At 53.7% G+C, this 24329-nt stretch overlaps 1 protein-coding gene across 2 annotated transcripts; it reads left to right on the top strand.

Annotated features, from left to right (window-relative positions):
• The first annotated feature begins 88 nt into the window (after positions 1 to 88).
• ARHGEF37 (Rho guanine nucleotide exchange factor 37) lies at positions 89 to 15680 on the top strand. Of its 2 annotated transcripts, XM_085298051.1 has the most exons (13): positions 89 to 162; positions 2095 to 2312; positions 3414 to 3537; positions 4231 to 4378; positions 5330 to 5529; positions 6656 to 6786; positions 7478 to 7582; positions 9998 to 10108; positions 11156 to 11485; positions 12592 to 12720; positions 13078 to 13273; positions 13734 to 13906; positions 14539 to 15680. In XM_085298051.1, exons 2-13 carry the CDS (start codon positions 2109 to 2111, stop codon positions 14746 to 14748), a joined length of 2061 nt encoding a protein of 686 aa, XP_085154177.1. In that variant the 5' UTR covers positions 89 to 162; positions 2095 to 2108; the 3' UTR covers positions 14749 to 15680. The 2 variants fall into 2 exon arrangements, with proteins under 2 accessions (XP_085154177.1, XP_085154178.1); XM_085298052.1 differs by lacking the exon at positions 13078 to 13273 and having other exon boundaries at positions 14539 to 14751.
• The last annotated feature ends 8649 nt before the right edge of the window (positions 15681 to 24329 follow it).

Raw genomic sequence — 24329 nt, 5'->3', positions numbered from 1 at the left:
CGGCTGCCCGGGCCGTGCCTGCGCAGGCAGCCGGCGGCCGCCGCGGCTCGGCCCCCCGCGCCCCGTCCCCGCGCCCGGCGGCGCGGCAGGGCCCCAGGGCGGCCGCCGCCGCGGCGCGACGCGCTCCTCCTCGGCTTCCTCCGGCTCCGGCCTCCGCGGCAGGTGAGAGCCGCCGGGCTGCGCGGTGGCAGCGGTGCCGCGGGACCGGGCCGGGAGCAGGGCGCCGGCTTGGCTTTGCAGAGCGGGGGCCGGCGGGGAGGAGAGCCCGGGAGCGGCGCGGGGCCGCGGTGCTGCTCGGAGATCTGGGCGCCGGGATCTGCCGGGAGAGGGGCCGTCGGAGCGGCCCCCAGCCGTTTTACAGGAGCAGAGATGAGGGAGGCAGCTCTGGGTCTGCAAGGCAGTTGGGTGGGATTAGCAGCTGCTTCTGCAGGGAGAGGGCCGAGAGCCGCGGCTCGGCGGCGCTAAGTCTCTCCGGGGCTCCACTTGCAAGCTAAAATACTCCCTTAAAGCAGGCAGAGGCTGCAGCGATCCCGTTCCCATTCCTTTTCATCCATTGCCTCTTCGCTTTCTGCTAAAAGCTGAGATGTCTTTAAAAGCAGCCAGGTAGGGAATTGCCAGGAGGGGGCAGCCACACCGCCAGTGCTTGCACCCCAACATCCACTTATTAGGCTGATTCCTAAAGCAGAGGCTCTGGCTCGTCCCGCGGGACCTCCGGAGCCCAGGGCGGTGGACTCCTAACGGAGCGCCTCGTTTTAAGTGGCTTCACCTCGTGGGGGTTACCTTTGGCCAGGCAGGTGGCTGAGGGCATGCGCAAAGCCAGCTTTGCCTTGCAGCTGGTGGTGYTCCCTCTCTTCCACCTTGCCGAGACCTCCCCGCCCAACCTTCATTCTCGACCTCCTCCGCATCCCTCTCCCCTACGGAGCACACCCAGCGGGCATCCCTCCCCCTCGGGCTCAGGGCTTTCAKCCTCCTCTCCAAGTCTGCAGGATTTGGGTCCAGCAGAGCTGTGCGCAGAAAGCTGGGGCTGGCGTGGGCCGTGCTCTGTTTCTCTCTCTCAAGGCCTCCCGCCTCGGACTGCCAGGGCAGAGTGCTGTCTTTGCTGCTTTGAGCACTGCTCCTTCCTCTTCATCACCAGAAGGAACAAAGGATATTCCCCAGGAAGGAAATGACATGAAGTAGCTTAGATTTTTCATGCTCTCATTGAGCAAAGAAGAAATTAGAACAGGCTCAGCTGTGAAAAGCAAGCACATTGTGGAGGGGTGCTGCCGGCATTTCTGATAAAGGCACTCGCAGCTTCTCCTGTTTCTTCYCCCTCATCTTTTTCTTATCAGCACCCCCTACCACAGAAATGCCTGTTGTGCATGCACTGGAAAGATACTCTTTGTACTTTGAATAGGACTGTTAAACACCAGGCAATAATCCAGGTGCTGAAAGCCAAGTTAGGAAAAGCAATAGCAACCAGCCCAGGCACAGCAGAAGAGGAGCGGGGGGCGGTGGGCGGCAAAGCCTCTCCTCCTCTGCTGCCCTGCAGCGGAAGCACCGCAGCGCGGAGGCGGCTCCCAGGCAGCGCTGCTGCCTCTGCCCGTGCGCCTTTGGGCCCGGAGCCCGTGCACGCGGCTGAGGTCCTGCCGTGCGCACGTCCTGCTGTGCGTGTGCAGCCGGTGGAATTTGTGTACCCGTGTTCAGCACATCCTCGCCTGCCTGTCATAGGCACGTGTCCGCCCCTCTGTTACGAGCTGGCAGTAAAGGGCTTGGAGCAACCAGCATTTTATGGCCATGTCCGTACTGTAGTGGTAACTGCTAAGCTGCTCTTGTAAATCACTGGTGCTGGATGACCTGTGCATCTCCCGGAGCAGGTGTGCATCACGGAGATCGTGCGTGCGTGGTGCCCCGCTGGCCCAGGCTCCCAGCCCTCTGCTCCACACGCATCGCACCCGAAGGTGACCAACGCATGGCGTTGCCTCCTCCGGGGGGGCTGCAGCGCAGGCATGGGGCAGTCGCAGGGTGCGGGTCCCGGAGGCTGCCCTCGTTAAGTCTTGCCCAAAGCTGCAGAGGTGATTCAGTCRCAGACTCATCCTAACCCTGCCCTTTCAGGGCTGCCTGCCAGCATGGCGAGCTCCCGCGCAGGTGAGYTGTGCGCGGCGGCGGCAGCGGAGCCCGAATGCTCCGTCTATGAAGAGGTGCTCCCCGACGAGAGGATGGAGCACAGCCAGAGGCTGGCCGTGGAGGAGCTCATCACCACGGAGGCCAGCTACGTTCACAACCTCCAGCTGTGCGTGTCAGACATCCGGGCGCACCTCCAGGAAAAGCAGGTAGAGAGAGACTGTCATCTGCTGATGCAGAGGCTGTAGGGGGACCTGCTGCCTGGGTTTGAGGAGAGGGGGGCTGCTATCTTCTAGCTTCTTTGCTGGACAGCACAGTTATCCTATGCAACAAAACGGCCTTTCCGAGGAGAGGTGTCTGTTCCTAAGAGACTGACATCTTAGCTCCAGCCCCCTAAACTTCAGCTCTGTGGGGATGATTACCCCAAGGGACATCCACCATGGCATGCTGCCTCTGCCCGTGCGCCTTTGGGCCCRGAGCCCGTGCACGCGGCTGAGGTCCCCGTGCGCACATCCTGCTGTGCATGTGGATCTGGTCTCTAAAGGGATGCAGTACAGCTGCACTTGGGTGAGTTTTTTTAAATCATTGGGGGTTTCAGCTTTATGGCACCCAGATGTTCACAGCTGAGCTCCTCGGTGGTCTGAGAGGGCTGGAAGRAGCAGAGCGTCCAAGCCTGCAGGCCCGGGTGACCATGCCTGTGTTGTATCTCAGAACCTTTCCCTGCTGATTTGGCAAAACCCAGATGCTTTGGGGAAACCTATTCATTCCCACCACGCAATGTTTATTTGCTGGTAACTGTGATGCTGGACTAAGATATGAGAGGGACTAAGTCTCCTTTCCAGACTGGGCTGAGCTGCTAAGAATCATTCGGTGACAGTTAGGTGAGTCTGTAGAGTTAGGTGAATCTCTCCTGAGCAGTGAAACACTGAAATCCTCGGCAGTGCCCAGGCTGAGGATTGCTGGGAAAACAGTATGTGCTCACTCTGTTCTTCCATCTTCACCAGCTCCCACAACCAGCCACAGTCCTGGGTTGTACAGACACTTAGTCTGACCCAGTACCGTTGTCCTAATACCTTTACCTCTACTCTGTAGCATTAGAAAGGCCTCATTATTCTGCACAGGAGCAGAGTCAGATCTCAGTATCTCCAAATGCCTCCTGAAATGGAGTCTTGCTCCCAGCCAGCTCCTCAGGTAACACAGGAGACAGGTGGATGGACACTAGGACATGAGGGTGCGAGTGACTTCAGGAAGCATGTTCCACCTCYGTCTAATTTATGAAGCTTGTTCTGGGGCATCTTTATTTCTTTCAGCTACCTGATCTTGACCTGGAAGGACTGTTCTCAAACACTGATGACATCCTCCATGTCTCCAGGCGGTTCCTGGAAGGTCTTGAGGCCACAGCTAACCAGGAGTATGAGCAGCTGCTCTGCATCAGTAAGTGGAGCAGTGCCAAGAATGGACTGATGCCAGTGGCTCCTTAGCAGAGGTATCCCTTCACTTGGCATGGCTGTTGCCCCAGCGATGCCCCAGCACCATGCCCAAGGTAGAAGCCTCCAGCCCACACACTTGCACATCCTCCTGCATCTCCCCAGCAGCCAGGCCGGAGGGAAAGCGCGGCTGGCTTTGTGTGCACTGCTGTCTCCAGGAAACCACACAGACATTAGTCCTGCGGGACTCTCACAGCAAGGCATGAGACAGACCTGCCCAGCCTGTGGAAAGTAAGGTTTAGTGGGGACAGCATCAGGCCCAGTTTAGCTGGACGTGCCTGAGGGGCAGCAGAGCTTGCTGCCTTGCCGCGTTTGGCTGGCCCTGTGCTGCCTGCTTTGTTTCCTCTCTGCTCTATTCCCCCATTTCCAGCAGGGTGGAGAGAAACCTCCAAATTGCCAATGCTTGCCTGTTGGGGAGAGCAGAGCCCTCCGTCTCTGCTCTGTCCCTCAGAGACAGCAGGACCCACCTCAGCTGAGCAGCCCAGCGTGGCGAGCGAGGGATGAGAAGCTGCTCCCCCACACGCCAGGCCCATCCTGCCCTGCCTCCTGTCTCAGGCCGGGACCGCAGTGGCACTGTGTGCTGTGGGAAGGCTCTTCCCGCATGAATGGACTGGGCTTTGCAGCCTCACTCCTTCCTCAGGTGCCCTGTTCCAGGAGTTCAAGGAGGAGATGGAGACTGTCTATAAGATCTACTGTGCTAGCTACGAGCATGCCCTCCTGCTGGTGGAAAGCTACCGGAAGGATCCAAGGCTGCAGGAAGAGATTTTGGAGACCCTGAAAACAACAGTGTAGGTACCTAGTTCTGAGGCCACCTGGCTCCATCTCTATTACTGTTATTATTACTATTACTCTAYTACATCCCTATTCCTTCTCTAGACAAGCTGCCTGTGTGGGTATATGCCCCCAGGCACCTGGCCAAATCAAGTATCACGGCCATCACCTTCACAGTGTAGCTCCTACCRGCCTCTCCTGCTCCATATCCGTCCTCTGGGCTGCCTGCCAAAGCAGCATGCCAGACTGGCGGTTTTTTATGGTGGATCTCAAAACAAGGGATGGGGTGGCAACCATAGCCCCTGCCTCCTCACCCCCAGCGGGCAGCAGGGGAAGCATCACTCGCAAGCTGCAAAGGTTGTGCCCACAGTGAGAAGTATTCTCCMGCTTGGTGAGAGGAAGGGGCTGGCCCCTGGGGACCCGTCAGACTCCTGCTATCTTATTAGCTGGGTCACAAACAGGCGATCTGAACCAGGAGAAGCACGAGTGGCAGCGGGGAAGCTGCTGGGATTCCCTGCTTTCGGTTTCTGAGCACAGCAAATGCGGCTCGCAGACGACGTGGGGAGGAGAGGACTCGGGGTGCCTGTGCTCTACTCACAGCCTCCCTCCCCGCTGCCCCCAGAGCGCGTGCCAGTCCCAAGGCTGTTAGCTGAACAAACGCAGCACTGTTGGTGAGGCGGGTGCCCGCGCCGGGGCTGGTACTGCCTTTCAGGGACCGGCAGGGACGGCACCTCCCTTCCAGCGCTGCCCCAGAGGCACTGACACCATGGCCCCGCAGGTGGCCCAAAGCAGGGATTCACAGCCAGAAATCCCCGTTGCAACCCAGGGAGCCGCTAGGCACTGCGTCGTAGCCGGAGGGAGGCTGGTACCTCACCAGAAGCCTGTGGAGAATCTGTGAGAAGCAGTGAAATGCCGGGGCAGGAGAAGCATCCTCCACACCACTCCCACGCTGTTCCTCTCTCCCTCAGGCCTCACACAGGGGCATCAGACCTCAGCTTCTTCCTGGTGATGCCAGTCCAGCGGATCACCAAGTACCCGCTGCTGCTGCAGAAGATCCTGGAGAACACCCCTGCCAGCGCCAGCGCCCACCCAGCTCTGCAGAGCGCACTCAGCGCCATGGCCGAGGTCAATACCAACATCAACGAGTACAAACGACGCAAAGAAGTAGGTGAGCAAGCAGGTGGGCAAGGTGCAGGTAGGAGGAGCCAGCATCTGGGAAGCCCCAGCCCAACTCCACTTGTCTCCCCTCAGTGTTGCGCTAATTCCTGTTTATGTCAGTTTAAAGATCTCCCTTTCTCCCTTCCTCTGTCTGCCTCGTCCACTGGAACTTCAAACCCTCCAGAAAGAGATGGCTCTGAGCAATTCCTGGCACTGCCTCTGACCTTGGATAGGGCTGCAAGGCACGGCTCTCCTCCTACTCCTAATGCAAATGCCACTCTGGGCAAGAAATAAATGCTGCAGTGGCAGGGTGGCATGGAGGGGCTGAAAATAAAACTGGTCTGTCTGCATTCCCAGAGCTGAGGAGTCACGAGGAACAGTCCTGCCCTTGGGACAGGAGAAATCAGGCTCTCCATGACTTTGCTTTTCTTTYTCGTTTTAATAATTTTCCTGTGGTTAATCGATCCTTCTTTGATGTGGGTGATACTTGCTCTGTTGATCATCATTTCTAAACTCTTGGCCTCGGCACTGTTCGCAGCCTCGYTCTTTCTCTGTTTTGGCAGTTCAGGCTGCTGAGGACTGCATTTGAGTTTATTCAGCTGCTTCTCTTGTTTTGCTACGCCAGCTTCCTTACTGTCCTTCACAGCGCTTAGGCACTGAGGTCATTCACACTGCGAGGCAGGGGCTAGATAAGAGTCACCTATCTGCCTGGCAGAGAAAAGTGCCTGAAACCTGGCAGACAGCCAGGAAACATGTGCTGCCTGCACACGTGCACGTCAAAATCAGTGTATCCCACGTGTGCATGCTGCAGCACAGGCAGCGGGAGTCCCGAGTGAGACGGATTTGCTGCACTCTGTGTTTGATCTGTATTTGCAAGGGGCTGTGGCCAGGATTTCCGGACACCAGGAGCAGAATCCAAGAGCYCTGCTGTCATATAAATGATGGGCAAAAGTCCTTAGGGTCAGGAAGATGCTTAACAGGGAAAGAAGCAGCGTGAGCTGCCTCTTTGTCTTTCTCCTATGGAGATAGTGCTGTGCATGTGGGGATCTCATGGATTCCCGCGGCCCAGAGAGGAGYTCCTCTCTCCTCACCATCTTCTTTTCCCCCCAACCTTGTGTGCCCTGCACCTGAGGCAGCAACCAAATACAACAAGGCCGAGCACCTGACGCTGCGGGACCGCTTTGCTCGCCTCAACACGCACTCCATTGCCAAGAAGACCACGCGGCTGAGTCGACTCTTCCTGTACGAGACTGGCATCGTGTCCAAGGTAGGGAGCTTGCTCTCATCTGGCCACCCCACAGCCTGTACCCGGGRACCACTCCTGCTCCCCTCCCATGGTCTTTCCTCTGGAGTGTTACTGCTGCCTCCTACACMGTGAAGATACCTTGCCAATGGAGCTGAGCTGAGCCGAGGCCGCGCAGCCAGTGCTGACACCCAGTGGTCCGTTCTGCCACATGGCAGCACATTCCCATTTTCAAGCAATCTAGCAGTGGCTCCCAGTCCCTGATTTCAAGGACCAGTGGGGTAGTGGAGGCTCAGTTCATTGMCCTGGCTCCCTTTCTTCCTGCCTTGGTGAGTACTGGGAGTGTTATGGGAGAGCGCGTTGGGCCCTAAAGGCCCTACAGGATCCTTGGGCATCCAAACAAAAGGAAACAAGCCTAGTGAAGTGGACCGTTTCTTGAGGCTATGCCTGGGGGGGTTTCCCAAGCTCCACATGCCTTTTTAATGCCCCATTTCTGCATGCATCCCAAATACCCTCAATCTCGGCCCTTTTGAAGTCAAAGTCCTGAAGCCTCTCAGGTTCTCCCCATCCCTGTCCCCCAGCACTGAGTCTCAAGCAGGCACCTACCTTCATTTTATATTATCATCCAGTGAGGGGCATTGCTTCCACCGAAACTGTTCCCAGGCCTGTCTGTGGCTCCCTGAATCTGTGGGATAACTTGGCCCTTGCCTTGCAGACAGAGGACAAGGAATATGATGACCTGGAAGAGAAGTTCCAGTGTGTGGCATCCAGTGTAACCACACTGAAGGAGAATGTGGCGTCCTATCTGAAACATTTAGAGGTAAAAATCTGACCACTTGCTTGCAGGGCAGTAGCCCCTTTCAGGGCCTGTTTTGTGTGGCTGCAGAATACTTTCAAGCCCCAGTGAGATCAATAGCAGATATCAATGTTCAGGAGCTTGCTTCTCACAGCTAAAATGTATCCTTGTGCCTAGGACTTGCACAACTGGTCTGAGGATCAGTCAAGTCCAGGGGAGATTAAAACAAAGCCTGGACTTCATATACACAGTCTGCACTGGGTGTCACATGAGAAGAATCAATTCTTAAATCAGTCATTATATTAAGGCACTMAGTAGTCAGGCAGCTAAAAAGGCTAATTGATGTTCAGCCTGGGAAAGTYTCGTGTTAACAGGTATTATAAGGCAGAGATGTCCCCAGATCAGGCCTGATGCAACGAGCTTTCCTCCTGAGATGATTTGGGTCAATAACTGCTACAATTTTCTCACAGAAATCCTACAAGGCATCTGGGGGAATGAAACCATGAGTGATGATAGAACTTTCAATCCATGGACTGCRTATTATCAGGAAAGTCTCACCAAATTGCTGAGAGTTCAGATAGCAGCATTTCAATGGCTGGGAAAACCGAGTCATGAAAAGCACTGAGAAGGGGTCTCTGTGTTGGACTGGAAGGCAGAAGAGGTGGCTAAAAGACTCCCTGTAGTCCAAATAATGGGTAAATTAGGATAAGAATTAGGAAAAAAAAACCCACCCGTGATAATGGAAGCCTGGATCTACTATTTGCCAGTGAGATGTGGCATCATTTAGGGGAATGGGGGATATCTGTTGCTCAGGACATTGGGTGCTCCTGATCTGTCTGCCACTGCCCCCTTGGGGAGCTCTGTCTCTATAAGCCACCTCCTTGTTTTCAGGCAAGATGTTAAGAGTCAATAAATAGACACAGCATCCTAGATAATAAGCTGTGGTTAGGAGTCATGCTGGGGCTTGGATGCAGCTTTGGAGGAGCTGCTTGTAGGAGAAGATGCCTGCAGTGTTCATGCCTTGTCTCTTTCCTTCTGAAATCCTCTTCCAGCTGTCCCAGRGAGCCTATAAAGATATGTTCCCATGGGATACAGAAGGCCTGATCTCTCGGTGGGATCTCAGCTGGGAGCTCTGCCCTAGCTCTTGTTCATCTAATGCCTCCACTGCAAGCGGCTTTGGGTTCGTACAACATTGGTGTGGCCACCTCTGCTTGTGCAGCAGCCTCTGTAGGGTTAGGGAGCGAAATGTAAGCGTGCTCAGAGCTGCTGCCCCTGATCAAAGGGTCAATCCCTTTCCACTTTTTATACTTCTGGCCTAAAGATGACCACAGGTGGAAATAAGACAGGATTCAAGATATAGATAGGGCGTTTCTTGGGAGAGGCCCTTGGCAACTGTTGTTAGTAATCAAGCACAGAAACTGTTCCTGCTGCTCCATGCCTGACTTTAGGAGTGCTGTTCCAAGGGAGAGCAAAGCTGAGCCCAGGGAAGAGGAGGAGGCTGGGTTTCCTCTAGCGCTACCAACAGGCAGGGGATCTTGGAGCTCTGCGTGCTCTTCTCTGGTTCTAGGGGTTGTGGGTAAAAATCCTGGCCAGTCCTCATCAGGAGGAGAAAGAAAGCTGTTACCCATGGGTTTAACATTACAGCAAAGCCTCTTAGAGCAGAGGAAGGTCACTACCAGTCTCTCATTTTTTTTTGAAAGTGCTTTTCTTTCCCACCAGTCTCATGCTCCATGCAGACAGAGATAGGAAAGTTTTTGTACAGTAAATAAGTAATTCTCAGATCTACTAGAGCACCAAACCCAAATGTCAAAGCACCAGAGAATGTCAAACCTCTCTGAGCCTTCTGCTGCTGGGAGGCAGCACTGGCCTGGGAAACTTGGCCACAACTGGAGGTTAGTCTGTACCAGACTAGGACAGGCTCCTTGTGGCCATAGGACAGCCTGGGCCACCTTGTTGGGGAGGATTACTTTAGCAAGCCAGTGCATGATGTCTGCTTGAGGAAAGAGGCCTGAATGAGCTCCCCACCTTGCTGACAAGTAGCCAGGAGCATTGTTCCCACCAGGTTGCTAGTGTAGAGCTACCAGGCTTGGCACATTGCTTTGTCTTTGGGGAACATAGAAATCAATTAAGTTAGCCAGTGTGTTGAGCAGCTGAAATTTTTTGGTTCAGCAAAAGGAAAGAAGAGATGATTATGTGAGTGTCAGGGCACCAGATACTCAAGAGAAAGGAAGGCTGAACAGAGTCACCAGAAATGAGCAGATCCCATTCCAGTATCTGCATGGTAGGAGCCTGGGAGAGCTCTGTACCTCCTGCCCACAGTGCCAACTTCCCCAGTGCATCTTCCCAGGAAGGGTGCCCCAGCCCCCATCTCTCCAGCAGCACCATACCAGGGCAGTTTCTACAATTCTTGGGTCCAATTTCTTTCTTTATTTCCTTCAGGTGTTCCTGTTGTCTACCCCACACAAGCATGATCTGCAGATCAATGAGGGAGCTGCCCAGCAATACYGCCGCTTTGCAGAACGCCTCCATCACAGTGTTCTCCCAGAGTTTGTGAGTGCCCCTTCCCCTCCTTGAGGTCGCCTCAAGGATCACTGCCAGGCATTGCTCTCACATCTTCTGTCARGGCACAGCAAAGGCCAGCTGTTTCCCAAGGGCAGGAGAGCCAGGGCTCACCACTGCACAGGCAGTGCCTCACTGGCAGGCACAGTCCCACAGGGTGGCAGGCAGAGCCAGCTGCTGGTATCAGGGTTCATCAGCAGTGCCAGACATGCCAAGCAATGAACCAGGTCCAGAGTCCATCCAGGGAGTATGATCARGAGCAAAAGGAGACAAGGAGAGGGCAGGAGACCACTTCCCCTACTACTACCACTTCCATCCAAGGGGTCCATCCAAGATCAGATGCAAGGCTAGAGACAGRCATAGCTGCAGCATAACTCAGGAAGAGACTGGAAGTCCAAAGCTGCCTTGTGGGCATGCAGGGTTGTCTTTGGGAACCTGGAGCCRAGGAGCCCCCTGCCTGTTTCCTTCCACAACCCCTGCTTGATTTTCCAGGATTCCCTCTTAGGTGGTGTCTGCCATCAGACTCAGTTATGGTAAACACAGTCAAGGAGGTTTTCTGAGCCTCCTTGTGCGGGATAGCTAGAACATCAGACCTGAATGCCAATATAGCCAGGGAGTGCCAATCCTTCCCATGCCTCTCTGCTGTACTGAGAGGGTACCTATGTGGACTAAAAGCACAGACCATAAGCTGAGGACCTCCAACAAACTAAGATGTTATGGTCTCCTAGAAGAATTGTTGCACCAATCTCCCCCCAAAGCCTGTGGACATCGCACATGAGGGCAGTCCTATCTGACCAWTTCCTGAGTCAGCGTAAAGCCCAAGTTCTGAATCATGGCACACATGGCTCTACCAAGAGTTTACTTTGACTGGGAGCTGGTATCCCATATCCTTCCAGGGAAAGATGCTCCAGATGCCCCCCCCCACTCCACACATGCCCTTCAACCTGTCGCTGACATGGTAACCCAGTTCTCATGCATGCAGCTCAGCCTGTCTGGAGGTGGGGTTTCAAGTAGAGATTTTGGTCTGTCATCCCACAGAGGCGRCGGCTGGACAGGCTGGTTTGCCAGCCCCTCTGCAGCCTCTCAGACATGCTGGTGGGGCCACAGCAGCTGGTCAAGAAGCGCCTGGACAAGCTCCTGGACTACGAGGAGATCCAAGAGCGTAAGAGTGAGATGGGCAGCGTGACGTATGATGAGGAGGCAGCCATGAACACCTACCTCGCTATCAACGCTCTGCTCGTGGCCGAACTCCCACGGTTCAACCAGGTGGCTGTGCAGCTGCTGGGGCAAATACTGTGCTCCTTCACTGTTCTTCAACGGGACTTGGCCGCACGGGTCTTGCAAGAAGCAGAAAAGGAACTAAAGCAGGTGAGAGTCCCCTTGATATATGTGCCCAAACTGGTACTTAAGATTGAGCCAGGCCACAATGGGCAGCCTGCCTTTTTCAGGCTTAAGATATCTCTCAGACATCAGGGCACTGTGGAAGATTTCCTGTATTCTGATCCTCTCCGTGCAGAAACACGGCTCTGTGGTCTAGCATTTGTAAGTGATCTTTTCTCCTCTTTAACCAGAAAATGCYAAATTTCCATTTCTTCGTTGGCAGGGATTGTCCTGTTTTCTCTTTGAGGAGTACCGCATGTACTTTATTGATGTGGTGCCTGAGAGATCAGTGTTAACTCTGAGCTCCAGTGAGCTCTGTGTCAAGCAGGCAGGGAGGAAAAGCACATTTCCTGGCCTGAGGAATGAACGTCACTCAAATCACAATCTCRTGGGAGATGTCTCTGAGGACACAAACTCACTACACAAACACTTTCTAAGCTTGACGTTTGCAAACATGAGGATAATTGGGCAGGCCCTCACCTGACCTGGGACCAAATAGGAACGTCGTGCAGCCACATAAAGATATCCTCCCACACACCGTAAATGCGTATCCAGTCATCAGGGCTGGACTCCTCCTGCTTGGTCTGAGATGCTTACAGTGCAGATGTCAACWCCTGAGCTAGATCCTCCAGTCTTCCTTTACAATCAGCTGGACTGTAAGGGAATAATTTCTCTTCCCTGTTTTAGATGCAGGCTTTAGGAAGAGATGGATCCACCCTATGACCCACTAATTGAACCAGCCAGGTCAATCCAGCTCTAAGGGGAGCCCAGGACACTGGCTTAGGTTGATAATCTCACCTATGTTGTGAGAAGGGCTGCAGGATCCATGGACAGGACAGTAGGACCCAGCAATTGATCCAGTGGGCTGCATCTAGCCCAAGAGCCGTTGCTTTGACTGCCCTGCTCCAGAGCATGTGGCTTAAAGTCAGAGAGGGGCAACTTTTGCTGCCAAAAAGGAATGGATCTTAGATGCAAAGTGCATCTTTAGAGGCAAGGCTTGTTCTTTTGTTTTCTCACCCTTTTCTTCCTGCTCTTTTGACCTATTCACAGCTCTTCGCTAAGAACCTCTCTGATCTCAGGGTCTCTCTTCACAGATGCCCCATAGCCATATGCCTCTGCCTAGTTTCTGGAAGATGATGGAAGACACTTTGCAGCAGTCTGAAGCTCAGCTTCGTACCTTCTGCCAGAAGTTTGAGACAGTTATGCCAAGCCCTGTGTCACAGGTAGGAGCTGGGAAGGGGGTTTCTCCCAGGCCAGCTAGATGAGGTGGGACTGAGGCCTCCTGGCACAAGAGAACATCTCCTTGGAGGGGAGGTTAGCTCAGAGGCAGGGACATGGAGGGGTTTGGCACAGCCATAGTGTTGCCTCTGACCTTCAACAGTGGCTGGCAAGAAATAATAGTGAACTAGGGCTGAAACAGAGCCAACCCTTCTAGTTCTGGAAACTTGTCTCCAAAGCATGAGGATGGTTAGCATGAAGGAGTTTCTACTCCAGTAGCTCACTGGGATGTGAACACTCAGAAAGGAGTATATCTCCCGTATTTCCAATCAATTGCTCCTTTGTCTCTTGCTTTCCATTAGCCTCTGAATGCTGCTGAAGAGCGGAAGGTCCTTTCCCTTGTGAGCAAACATGGCCCAGACAAACTTTACCAAGTGACAAGCAACATCAGCGGCAACAAAGATTTGGATCTGACCTTGCAAAGGGGACAGATTGTAGCTCTGCTGCAAAGTGCGGACACTAAGGGGAACACAAACAGATGGCTGGTGGATGCTGGAGGTACTGTGAGGGCTTYAAGGAGACTTTGCCTGCCTCAGCTTGAGGGTTAGAAACCAAACCTGAATCATGTGTTCTTCTTGGAGTCTATGGTTGGATTTGGATGAAACAGCAGGCCATTCCCTCCTGGTCCTTCCTCCACAGGGTTTGCTCAGTCAACACCTACCTCTACTTTGCCATCCACACTTGTAGCCATTAGATGTTCAGGTTTCCCCATTTGCTCCCTATGGGAGCTCTTGTGAAGTATCATGTCCAGAAAAGAAGTATCCCCTGCACACAGAAACACCATGAAACCTGTTTGCTGGGTTTTGCTGCTGCATGTCCCCTAGCAATAGAGTGGTTTGAACAGGGCTCCTGTGCCTTGTTGGGCAGTAGCCAAGTTAGCATTGCTTTCTCCTCCAACCAGTCCTAAATGTGCCAGGCGGTGGGGGGCCCATGAAGTGTGTATGTGCCTGTTCTCCAGGTCCCCGAGGGTTTGTTCCTGCTGGAAAACTCCAGCCCTTTAATCCAGCACAAAGTCAGCTACCTGGGATGCAGATGCCAGTCCTGGAGTGCAAGACAGAGAGGAGGCGACATTCATATGCAATACCTGAAGCTCCCAGGCCTCAGGTGCCYGCGTTCACTCCAGCTTTCCAGGTGAGAATGTGAGACACCTCAAGGTTCATTCCTAGCAACCCTGTCAGCTCAAATGCTAGTCCCTGTGTATACAGAGTATGGCTGGATGTATGGACTAGTTGATGTATGGCCACATGTGGTCATACATGTGGTGTTGTGTGCTCCACATAYGCCTATCAGGGAAGTGTGGTGCCAGCCTGGCTCAGTGCCCTGCATGGGTGGTGTTCCTCCTGCTGGGAGCTGGTGCAGACAGGGTGGCAGGAACCATCCTGAAGCACAAGGGCACATTGGAGAGTGCTGCAGGGAGTAAGGGATGGGCCTTTCCATCTCCTGCTGGGACCAGAGGAGGAATCAGCAAAGGGCAGCAACTTGCAGRTGTCAGGAACACCACTCTGCTTATCTGCTGTGCCATTTCCAYGTCTATCTGGCTAGAAGGATCAGTAAATCATTCTAGGGAATTGTGCTTAGTGGCATATGCAGTCACAAATCTCCCTGCATTGATGGCAATACAGTAGAGCCCTCTTGGAAATGGCCTCAGGGAGTGGGACCCTATGTGTCCCCTCTCAGTCTTGCCCTGCTGTGCATGCTATTTCCCCCTTTTGACTCTTATTTCTAGTAAGGGCTGCCTCTCCTCCTTCTCCTGCCTTTCCCAGGTGGTTGCAGGCTTCTCCTTCACAGCCAGGAGTCCGCAGGAGGTCAGCATCCAAGCCGGGCAGCCAGTGYTGGTGCTGGAACCACACGACAAGAAAGGAAGCAAGGAGTGGAGCCTGGTGGACGTGAATGGCCAGAAGGGCTACGTGCCCTCCAGCTACCTGGTGGCAGTCCCTGTGCAGGAACCCCTGGGCTGGAGCTTACCTGTGTGACCACCACCAACCCAGCCAAGGCATGGTCTTCATGCTAGTCTCAGAAGAGAGCCATCCGCTTGGCACCCAAGTTGCTCACCATGGGAAATGAGAGAGGGAGGCAGTGTGGAAGGCCCCAGACAGGGAAGGCAGYGGGAAGCAGCTGGCAGAATATTGCCCAGAGGATGTGGGTACAAGGGGCAGAGGGCAGGAGATGGGTTTTGTGCTGACACATGCAAGGGCAGGAAGGCGAGAGGCTGGGATGTCTCATACGTGTTTGCTTACTGTTAGGCACCATGAAGGAAAGACTCAGGAGGAGGAGAAGGCAGGTGGGCTGCCATTTCTGCAAGGATTTATTGAAATTCCTATCAGTGAGAAAAGTGTCCCTGGGACAAGGAGACAGAATCTGTCCCCAATTAAATCAGGTCCAAGCTGCAAAGGGAGTCTTTAGCCTGGCACAGAGCTACTGGGGCTCCTGGAAATGTGCCTTTAGGACAGCTCCCACAGACAACCCTCTCATCCAGAAGGGAGATGCTGGCATGCGTGCAGAGAGATGAGGAGTGCCAGAGGCACAGGGGAGCGCGTCTGCATGGGCACCATCCGTGAAGTGCCACTTCAGCCCCCTTGGCAGCACAACCTTTATGTCCCACAGAAAGGGCATGGCAACTTCAGCCTGCGTTCACCCAAATTACCAGTGATGCCTAGTGGGCAGAGCATTGGGCTGAGAGTCCCAAGGCTTGGGTTCCTCTCCTGGCTCTCCTGGTGACCATGCGCCACCCCTGGCCTCAGTTTCCCCCTCCGTACAGCGAGGCTAATGCTACTGATGTCGTTGTTAAGCGCTCCGCACCCTCGTGATGAGAAGCACTCTATACCTGGCCGGTACGCCTGACCAATGCTGTTTAACGTGACTAATGTGCTGGTATTACAATATCTCTACGCACACGGACAGCTCAGAGCTGCTGAGTTTTGGCTCCTCACTCTCGCCCGGTCGGAGGGGCTCTGGGACGAGCAGGGCACCAGGGCACTGGTGGCCGCACTGGCTGCTCCGTGCAGCCCTCGCAGCACCACCATGAGAGGGCAGAGCCCCCCCCCTCCTCCCCGTGCCACCACGCGCCTGGGCCTGCTGGGCCACCCACCTCACAGTTAGTGAACTGGGGGCACTGGTTTTGGGGCCACCTCACCCTGCTCAGAGGGTGGCGGAGGGGTTTCACTGCTGCTTACCCAGCAGTGATGGATTTTGCTCGTCCTTGGCTAGCAGGGCCCAGAGGGTGGTGTGGGGACACCCCAAGATGTCATGGTCGGCAGTGTCCCGGGGCACAGTTCGGGTCACCACTGGGCTCCCGCAAGCGCGCTGCAGAGCCGCAGCGGTGACGGAGGCCCTGTGGTTCAGCAGRCGGGGTGGCGCGGGGCTCTCGGGGCTTGGGGAGGCTCGCTGACTTGCAGAAGAGTGGCCAGAGTGAGGGCAGAGCGGACAGCCAGGAAGGACCGCGCCGTCCCCGCTGGGATAGGGCCTCATGGGCACCTCAGAGGGAGCATCTTTYCTGGTTGCTGCTGGCCCATTCTCCGGTCAAATCTCCTAGACCGCCTCTGAACCCACAGATGCTTTTGGCCCCCACGACGTCCTGCGGCGGGGAGTCCTCCGTTTCGCTATGTGTGCTGGGATCTCACCGCTACGTGAACCTGTCTTTGGCAAGGGACTGTGATGGTTACGGCAGGAGGGGTGTCCCAACGGCAGCTGAGACCCCTCGTCCCTGTGCACATACGAGGGATGAAGCTAAAGGCAGCATAAGGTTAGATCACAGACATCACACTCCTTCCCACCACTACCTGAGRTGCCACCACCCTGTGCCTCAGTTTCCCCATAGCTTGCTCTAGTGCTCTCTAGTGGGGTCACAGGCATCTCTGAGAAGGGAAGGGCCACCTCGAGGTGGGCTCCTGTGGCGGTGAGCCAGGGCAGTCTGTGCAGTTTCTAGCAGAACAAGCAGAGAGAGTGCTGAAAAAAAAATCAAAGGCAACTTTTATGGTAAGYGCCAAAAACCATAGCTTTTGCCTTGCAGATGTGAAAAGGTGGAAGTCACTGGGCAAGAGAGGGTATTTCTAACAACCCTCAGAAGATCGCATCTCCCTGTACTTCATGTATAAACACCATTGGGCATGACAGAAGTAATCAATTTTTAGTTCAAAAGCTTGTTTCTACATTACTAATAGGAAAGCATGCTTGGGAACGTGCAGGCATTGATCAAGCCTTGATAAATGCACCTAAGACAAAAAACAAAAAAAAAAAAAAAAAAAAAAAAAAAAAAACATAGTACTGCCAAAGCTAAAACAGTTGAAAATATCTACTACATAATAAACACTAATACGAAAACAAATGAAAATCTCCAGATGATTCGGCACATCGTCTTACCATCACTTTTCCAAAGAGCTCCATAACTTCTTTTCCTGGTAAGTTCATGCAACRCTCACCAACACGCGGCTGGGCCACTGCAGTTCATGGCCTGAAAGTCAAGGGGTTTTCACCGAGGGGTCTCTCTCTTTTCACTCCTGATTTTCTAAAGCTCGTTATTCTGTCGCACTGCAAAGCTAGCTATTTAAAAATAAGCACATACAAGCAGAAATGCAGGAAAACAGAAATGTTAACTCAATTGCATGGCAGTAATACAAACTGTTGTTAATCTAAGCAGCAGCATTAAAACTCATAAACTACTGGAAGCAAAAATATTTTTACCTACAGAGATTACATTTCATAGACATCATTTAAGGTAGATTGGTGACAAGTAGGTAGGTAGGACTATCTTTCAGACTCAGAAGTATACCAATTAGGTCAAATTCTTTGCATTTCAAGATCTTGAGTTGATCTTCCACATTTCTCCCTAACTATCCTTGTAATGAATAAATATGGTACCACAAAGATAATGTCCTTAATGTGAAGAGCTATATGTCTCTGAGGATATTACATAATGCTGTAAAAGCGGTACACAAACTTACCCAATATGAATCAAACACAATTTTTTTTCACTTRAATTAAATACTCTCTTGGCAGTCATGAAAAAGGGCATTTAAGATCAATTTCACTGTAATCTGTTTCAAGTATACCTTATTAAAAACAAATTTGTTTAATCAGATTGTGATGGTGAGATCACTTTGAAGCCATAAATGAAGCTTAGACTTGGATACTCTATACAACTTCTTCATCTCAGATAGACAASTGATTATTAACTAGACAGCCAGTAACTAGCCAGCATGCCTTAACTATCATATCTAGAAAGCCAAAGTGAATAATTTTACTGCAATCAATTTTGAAGCAATTAATAGCAAGTATATAAAATACTTGGCACCAAGTTTCAAAGTATTCAAGATTGTCAAGTTAGTGCTACTGAATACGGGCTTGTTTTTTGACTATTAAAAAAAAAAAAAGGAAAGGAAATACTATTCCTAACAGTCTGAACTTATCTGCAGTRTTTACTCAAATATTTCTGCAGTTAAAGAAGCTTCTCCAGGTTGATATCATTAYTATCTTTAACTGAATTTACGAATGAAGTTCTTTAGCTGGAGTAACTCAAGATTTTTCTGAAGTCTAACTCTTAACATCCTTGTAAGAACACGTCACGTTGTCCACTCCATTTGGAGTGAAATAGCATGCAGTGCAGGGTTATCATTRCCAACCAAGATGTCATGAAGACCTTACCACTTCATCTGGCAAAGGTTTTATTTGAATATGCTATTAAAAGACAAGAAAAAAGGCAGTTACCTATTGCTTCAAAACAATAGTCTACTTTTTGTACATCCTGTCATTAAAAGCCATTTACAGTTTCAGTAACTGTTCTTTTTCTCCATCTATTTCATTGTAAACAAAACCACCAGCACCACTAACACTCATTCCTACCTCCAGTCCCTGTGCCAGAACAAAATGACGTGGGGAAAAAAGATGAACCCACTGCTTTCAGCAGCAGTAATGTGTCAAGCTGCTCAAACCAGGGCGTTAAATCCTAGGAAAATACTCCGGTTTATATATTATTAGGATAAAGACCGGCACTAAATTCTGATTGCCCAGTCTGTCAAGTTCAACATATTATACTAGASTTGAGTGGCTCTCAAAATGACCCAAAGCCAAAAATATCGAAATAGGAGCTCTAATACAGACTGCCTCTGCTTTTTGCATGCACGCGCATAAATTCAGCATAAGAATCGTCTTACAGAAAACCATTTCTAGCACAAATTCTCTCTCTGTAGCTTGGTCTTACTTCTTGTCAATCAGGGAACAAACGCTAGGTATCAAATCCAGCTGCACTCCTTAAGAAAGAAGTGGCTCTGCCTATGGCACAAATCGTTTCCTCCACGGGCCCAGCACCACTGCCCACCTCTTAATTTCAGCTAGAGGGGGAAGGAACCAAAAGACCTCCGCTGCCTTCGCCTAGAAGCCCCTTTACCCCAGAATAACGATTTTAGCTGTCTTAGCTCCCTCTGATCTGGAGCCACTTTAAGTCTATCAGCTGAAAACCAGTCCCCCGGCTCTCCTCCCGCTGACTTGCTTTAGTCCAGCTGCTAAAAACGCGTGTTCCCCTCCGGGCAGCTGCAGAGCCCGCTCGGCCCCGCACCGGACGAGGTGAAGGCCGCTCAGGTACGGCAAGGAGGCGCAGCGCCCTCGGCCCGCGGCGGGGTTCCTCTCGCGGATTTTACGTAGCAAACCGGGAAAGCGATTTTGACTCATCTGCACAACTTCACTGGGACTTGGTGCGTCATAACCTGTGAAGCTGAAGCAAGGAAAACGAGGCGTATGCCCTAACTGTATTTCCAATTCCAAGTTTAAGATGAAAACAGAGACGCACTGGCTAGCTATCGTTCCTTCCTCGCGGAGCAGGATTTTAAGTGGCTCCAACATAAAGCATCACTTGGCGAGAGAACTGCAGCATTTTTCTGCACCTATGTTGTCCCGCGTAAATGAGCRATGGCTTAATTAGGGGAGCGTTTTTGGAGCAGAATCACGAAAGGTTCAGACTCGTGGTGAGCCGCAGTAACGGGCAGAGGCAGCGGCTTTGGGACCGCGGTGCGTCCCTCTCCCGGCTGGCCCACGGGCAGAGCGTCGCGTGGCGGAGGACGCTACGGCAGCATTTCTCAGAGCAGCCCGCGCCTCGGACCGAAGCAGGAGGATTGTAATAGAGCCTCTTGCACAGGAAGGATTAGGTGCCTTACCTAACAGCTTTCTCTTATCAAGTGACTGAAATCACGTCAATCCGTTTTGGGAAAGCGAAAGGGCGCTAAATCCATTAATACTTTAATACTTTAAGCCACTTTACGCCTACTAATAACGATGCCACTGAGTGTTAGCAGCACGTTACRAGGAGCATGCAACCTAGTGCTTGGGTACGGCGAGGGAGGCGTTTACCCAGGGCAGCCCCCACGATCCATACCCCCTTCGAACGACATCGAAAACCGCCTTATCTTTCAGCGTAGCTTCTGGGAGTTTAAGCGCGCAGTTAACTCCGAAGGAGGATTTCTGGGCGTAAGAGCCCCGTGGCCGCGCTCAGCGTCCTGGTCGGTCACAGCGCGTAACGCAACAGGAGGAAACGCGCAGCGTTTGTTCCCGTTACCCCCAGGCGTACCCCGAGAGCTTTCACACGCGCTTCGTGTAATGCAAGACTGCCGTGCCCACGAGAGCCTCTTACTGTCAAAGCGCATCCTGCATTTTACGTTCTTAGGCTAAGTCGGCCTCGGCCCTGGGAGGCTGCTCAGGCTGGCCCACGCGAGGCGCGGCAGCATCCGCGCGGTTAACGGCAAAATCGCGTTTGTTTTCCGGCCGACCTGCCTTCCTTCGGAAGGACTGCCTGCACCGCGCCTGCGTCGGCGCGAAACCCCCCCGGGCGGAACCGGCGAAGCAGGAATAGAAACGGGGCAGCCAGACAGTTCCCTTTTCAGAGGGGGCCGTGCAACGTGCGTCCCGGGGGGGCGGGTAGGCGTGAAACCCCTTTGCTGCCTGTTCTGGCCCCTTCAAATCGGCTCTCCGGTCTCATGCAGTCACGGGAACAATCTACTGGCCTGCAAAAACAACCCAGCGCAGCAGCGGTGGTTTCTCCCCAGCTGGATGAGTTTGCGTTAGGCTGCGGCGGTGCAGCGGAGGAAGGACGCGTGGGCGGCGGGCGTGCGCGGCGGGCAGTGAAAGGCTCGCGCTGTTTAACCTAACCCTCCCCTGAAGAAACGCCTGCCCTGCGGCGGGCACAGCAGTGCTCCCAGCTGCTCGGGGTGCAGCACCCCAGCCCCCGGCCCGCGCTCCCCTCCGCTGACCCCCAGCCTCCTCGCCCGTCCCCGCAGATGGAGAGGAGCCCTTGCTCCAAACTGTCCAAAGCAGCTTTAGCTGCAGCATGTCACTGTAGGGTTGGATTTCTGTTGTAACAGCAACACTCGCAGCATGAGGAAACACAAACGTGCACKGCCTGAGGGCAAGATCAAGAAATAAATCGCAGCAACGCAGCGCTGCATGCCCCAGATAGCTGCCTGGCGGCAGCTGGTGCTTCACTGCYCTGTCACGAAGTGGAGCATCGCTCTGCGGCAGGCTCTGCCTTAGCAGTAGGAAGAGGTYTGAACCAAACTCCTTGCTTCTGTCCTCCAAAAAGAATGGAAGTTTGAGTTTTGTCCTCAAATCATCCAGCAAAGTCGATTTCTGGGCTTGCTGAGAACGGGCAAGTGGTGTAAGGCACAAGGTGGGAACAGATCTGCTGGTAAATCTTGGTGGCCTCGTGCTCTGGATTGCTCTGCAATCACTTTGCAGCAGAGCCCCTCGAGGAGAGCTGATCCCATACCGCAGAGTAGTATTTCTCACTGCCTGCGAGATGACATCCACGTTTCTTCGGCTTCGCACTGGGAACTGTGGGCTGAGGACCGTGAAGAGGAGGCTTTGCTTGGTGACAAATGACGTCACGTGAATGCCCACARGGTTATTTCCAGCTCCACGCCTGAAATGATAGCTGCCTCCTGCCTGGGTCTTTGAGTACAGGCAAGTCTGAACTAAGTATCCCGAYGACTGTATTCTGTCTGTCAGATATYGAAGTGGTTTGGTTCCCCCCAAAACAGACAGCCAGTTCCCTAGATTCCTATARTCAAGATTTATCATATTATCAAGATTTTCATGGGTAGCACAAAATGTGGCTGTCCTGATTCCTGCATATCTGAAGCCTGGGGGGCAGTGAAAATATATTTGGGGGCAATTTATGGATGTCTCTGAACAGGGCCACGAGGAGGAAAGCTTTGTTTCCACTTCTTCAGAGCCCTCTGAGACCCTGGCTGGAGCYCTCATGTGCTGCAGAGGTGCAGGGACTTGGTTTCCACCCCAGCTTGCCTGGGTCCAGGTGTCACTCTGAGGCTATGGAAGAAACACCTGGGAAAAAGGAGGGCTGAAAGCTGCTATGGTAGGGTCTGCATTTTCCTTGGAAAACTGATTTACAGACCTAAAATGCATCCCGCCCTGTGCTTAAAGGCGTAGAGTGATRTACTGGAAAAGCTGATAGAAAAGAGATGCTTGATTCAGTGGTGAAAATCTGTGACCTGGCTTTGACTACGGGGGCGACCTACACGTAGAAGCGACCCCGCTGCCTCCTTTGGCTCACGCAGGGATGAGCATGAGTCTTCTCCCCCTACCCGCACAGCAAAATTTGCAGAATTGGGCACATCTCCAGTGGAATCACTGTTAGTTTCATTTGCTGASTTCCTACTGAGACTTTCCATAGTTCCCCTTTCGCACTGAGGCTAGGCACGGAAACGTGCCCGGGGCTCGCTGAGCTCCGTGGGTCCTTTCCAGCCCCCTGGYTGGAGAGGTCAGCTGTGACTGTGCATCCATGAGAAGCAATCTGTCTTCAAAACAGCTGCTGGGGCTGCCCACGAGGCAGGGTGCTGGCGAGGACGGGCGTTCACAGCCAAGCCCAGCAGCGGCGCGGGCAGCGCGGCAGCCACGAAGCTCTGCCCGCCCCAGGGCCGAGTGGGGACATCTCTGCGYCGTCAGAGCTCCTCGCTGCGCTGCAGCACGGTGCGGGGCCAGCCTGAACGTGCCACGTGCACTGCTCATGGGAGCRGGACCTGGGCAGGATGCGCCCCGCAGATCTCCAGTGCCCGGGCACAGAGCGGGGACGCGGAGGTGCAGCTGAACAAACACCCACGCCATCCATGAATGTCCACAGGTGGTTCTGGGCATCCCCAGGGTTTCCCTGGTGCGTTGCTCCAGCCATGCCCGTCTGGCCGTGCGGCACCAGGCCTGTGCTTCCTGCCATGCCAGGCATGCTGCTCCTGGGGCAGGCTCCGCGCAGGAGCCAGGGCACAGGCTGGGCAGGACCAGCGTCTCCTCCAGAATCAGCATCTCCCGAGAGATTCTGCCAGAGTCTTCATAAATGCTTTTGCATTTTTCCTTAAACCTGATTTCTCAGCTAACTGGATGCCTGGAAAAACCTCAGTGTCAAGGTTAGGTAAGAGAAGCAAGGTGTTTCCATAGTGCAGAGCAAACGGAGGTTTGCCTGGCCACCAGGCAGCGATGGCACATCCAGCTGCATCCAGGAAGATAAGCCAGTCTGCACAGAGCAAGATCTAAGCGCTGGGAGCGAGCCTGGACCAGACTATCCCTTCTCCATCCCCACGGCTTGGGGAATTCAGGTCCCAGCCTGGCTGACACACGTAGCAGGGGAGAACAGGGCTCCCTTACGACAAAACAAGCGGAGGATGGAGAGCGCTCAGGCATTGCTGTGCTGCCTCTGGGGGCAATCTGAGCAGCTCAGAGCAAGGCTGCATCTAAAATCAGAGCCAGAGGGCTGGTGACCAGTGGGGGGTCGTTATATTTAACTCAGCAGGAATCATTGCCTCATTTATGCCAGGTGGGTAAGGATGCCTTGAAGGGGGCAGCTGGGCTGTGTGCTGGAGCTGCTATTGGCTTTGCAACTCAGTCCTGGCCAGCTAGAGAGCTCTAGAGCTGAGCTAGCAMAACTCATGCAACAGTTAGAGAAGTCTTCCTGAGCTCGTTCCAGCTCCCCAGTAAAAACTTTACRGGTTTCGAGCTGCGAGTGCAGAGGTTTACCCGGTAACCAGTGATGCCAGCGAATGCGCGCACAGGCTGAATTTCACACCCGGAGCACCACTCCTGCCCGGAGCGTGCCGAGGCGGAGCTGGGTCCTAACGCTGGAGACGGCGATGCCGGGCTCCTCTGCGCCGGGGCAGCGGGGCAGGCTGCGCGCGGACCCCCAGCCCGCCGGGGAGACCCTGGGCTGCCTTTCTCCCGCCGCTGCTTAGCAAAGCCAGGGCGGCCGCCTCTTGGGGCTGCTTCCGCTCTCTTGTTTTTTCAGCCTGGCACCCCAGCCCGGCCACGGCAGGTGAAAAGTGCCCAAGAGGGCCTGAAAACACTCCGCAGTCCTTTAAGCGTTACCCGCTCCGTGCTGCTGAAAACCCCGCAGCGACCTGTGGATTTTCCCGGCTGAGGGGGGCCCGCAGCCCTCGGGGGAGGGGGGGGGCTGCTGAAGGGCACCCGGATCACACAGTAAAATAAAAGCAGCTTTTCCCTGCCAGCACAGGCAGGGGGGAGCAGGCCGGGGCGCGGGGGGCCCGCACGGAGCGCGCCCCGCGCCCGCGCC

The sequence above is a fragment of the Rhea americana genome, unplaced genomic scaffold (assembly GCF_003343005.1).
Source record: "Rhea americana isolate MKP2758 unplaced genomic scaffold, rheAme1 scaffold_135, whole genome shotgun sequence".
NCBI classification, from domain to species: domain Eukaryota; kingdom Metazoa; phylum Chordata; class Aves; order Rheiformes; family Rheidae; genus Rhea; species Rhea americana.
The sequence above is the reverse complement of the archived record's forward strand: the minus strand, read 5'-3'. Positions and strand labels throughout refer to the sequence as shown.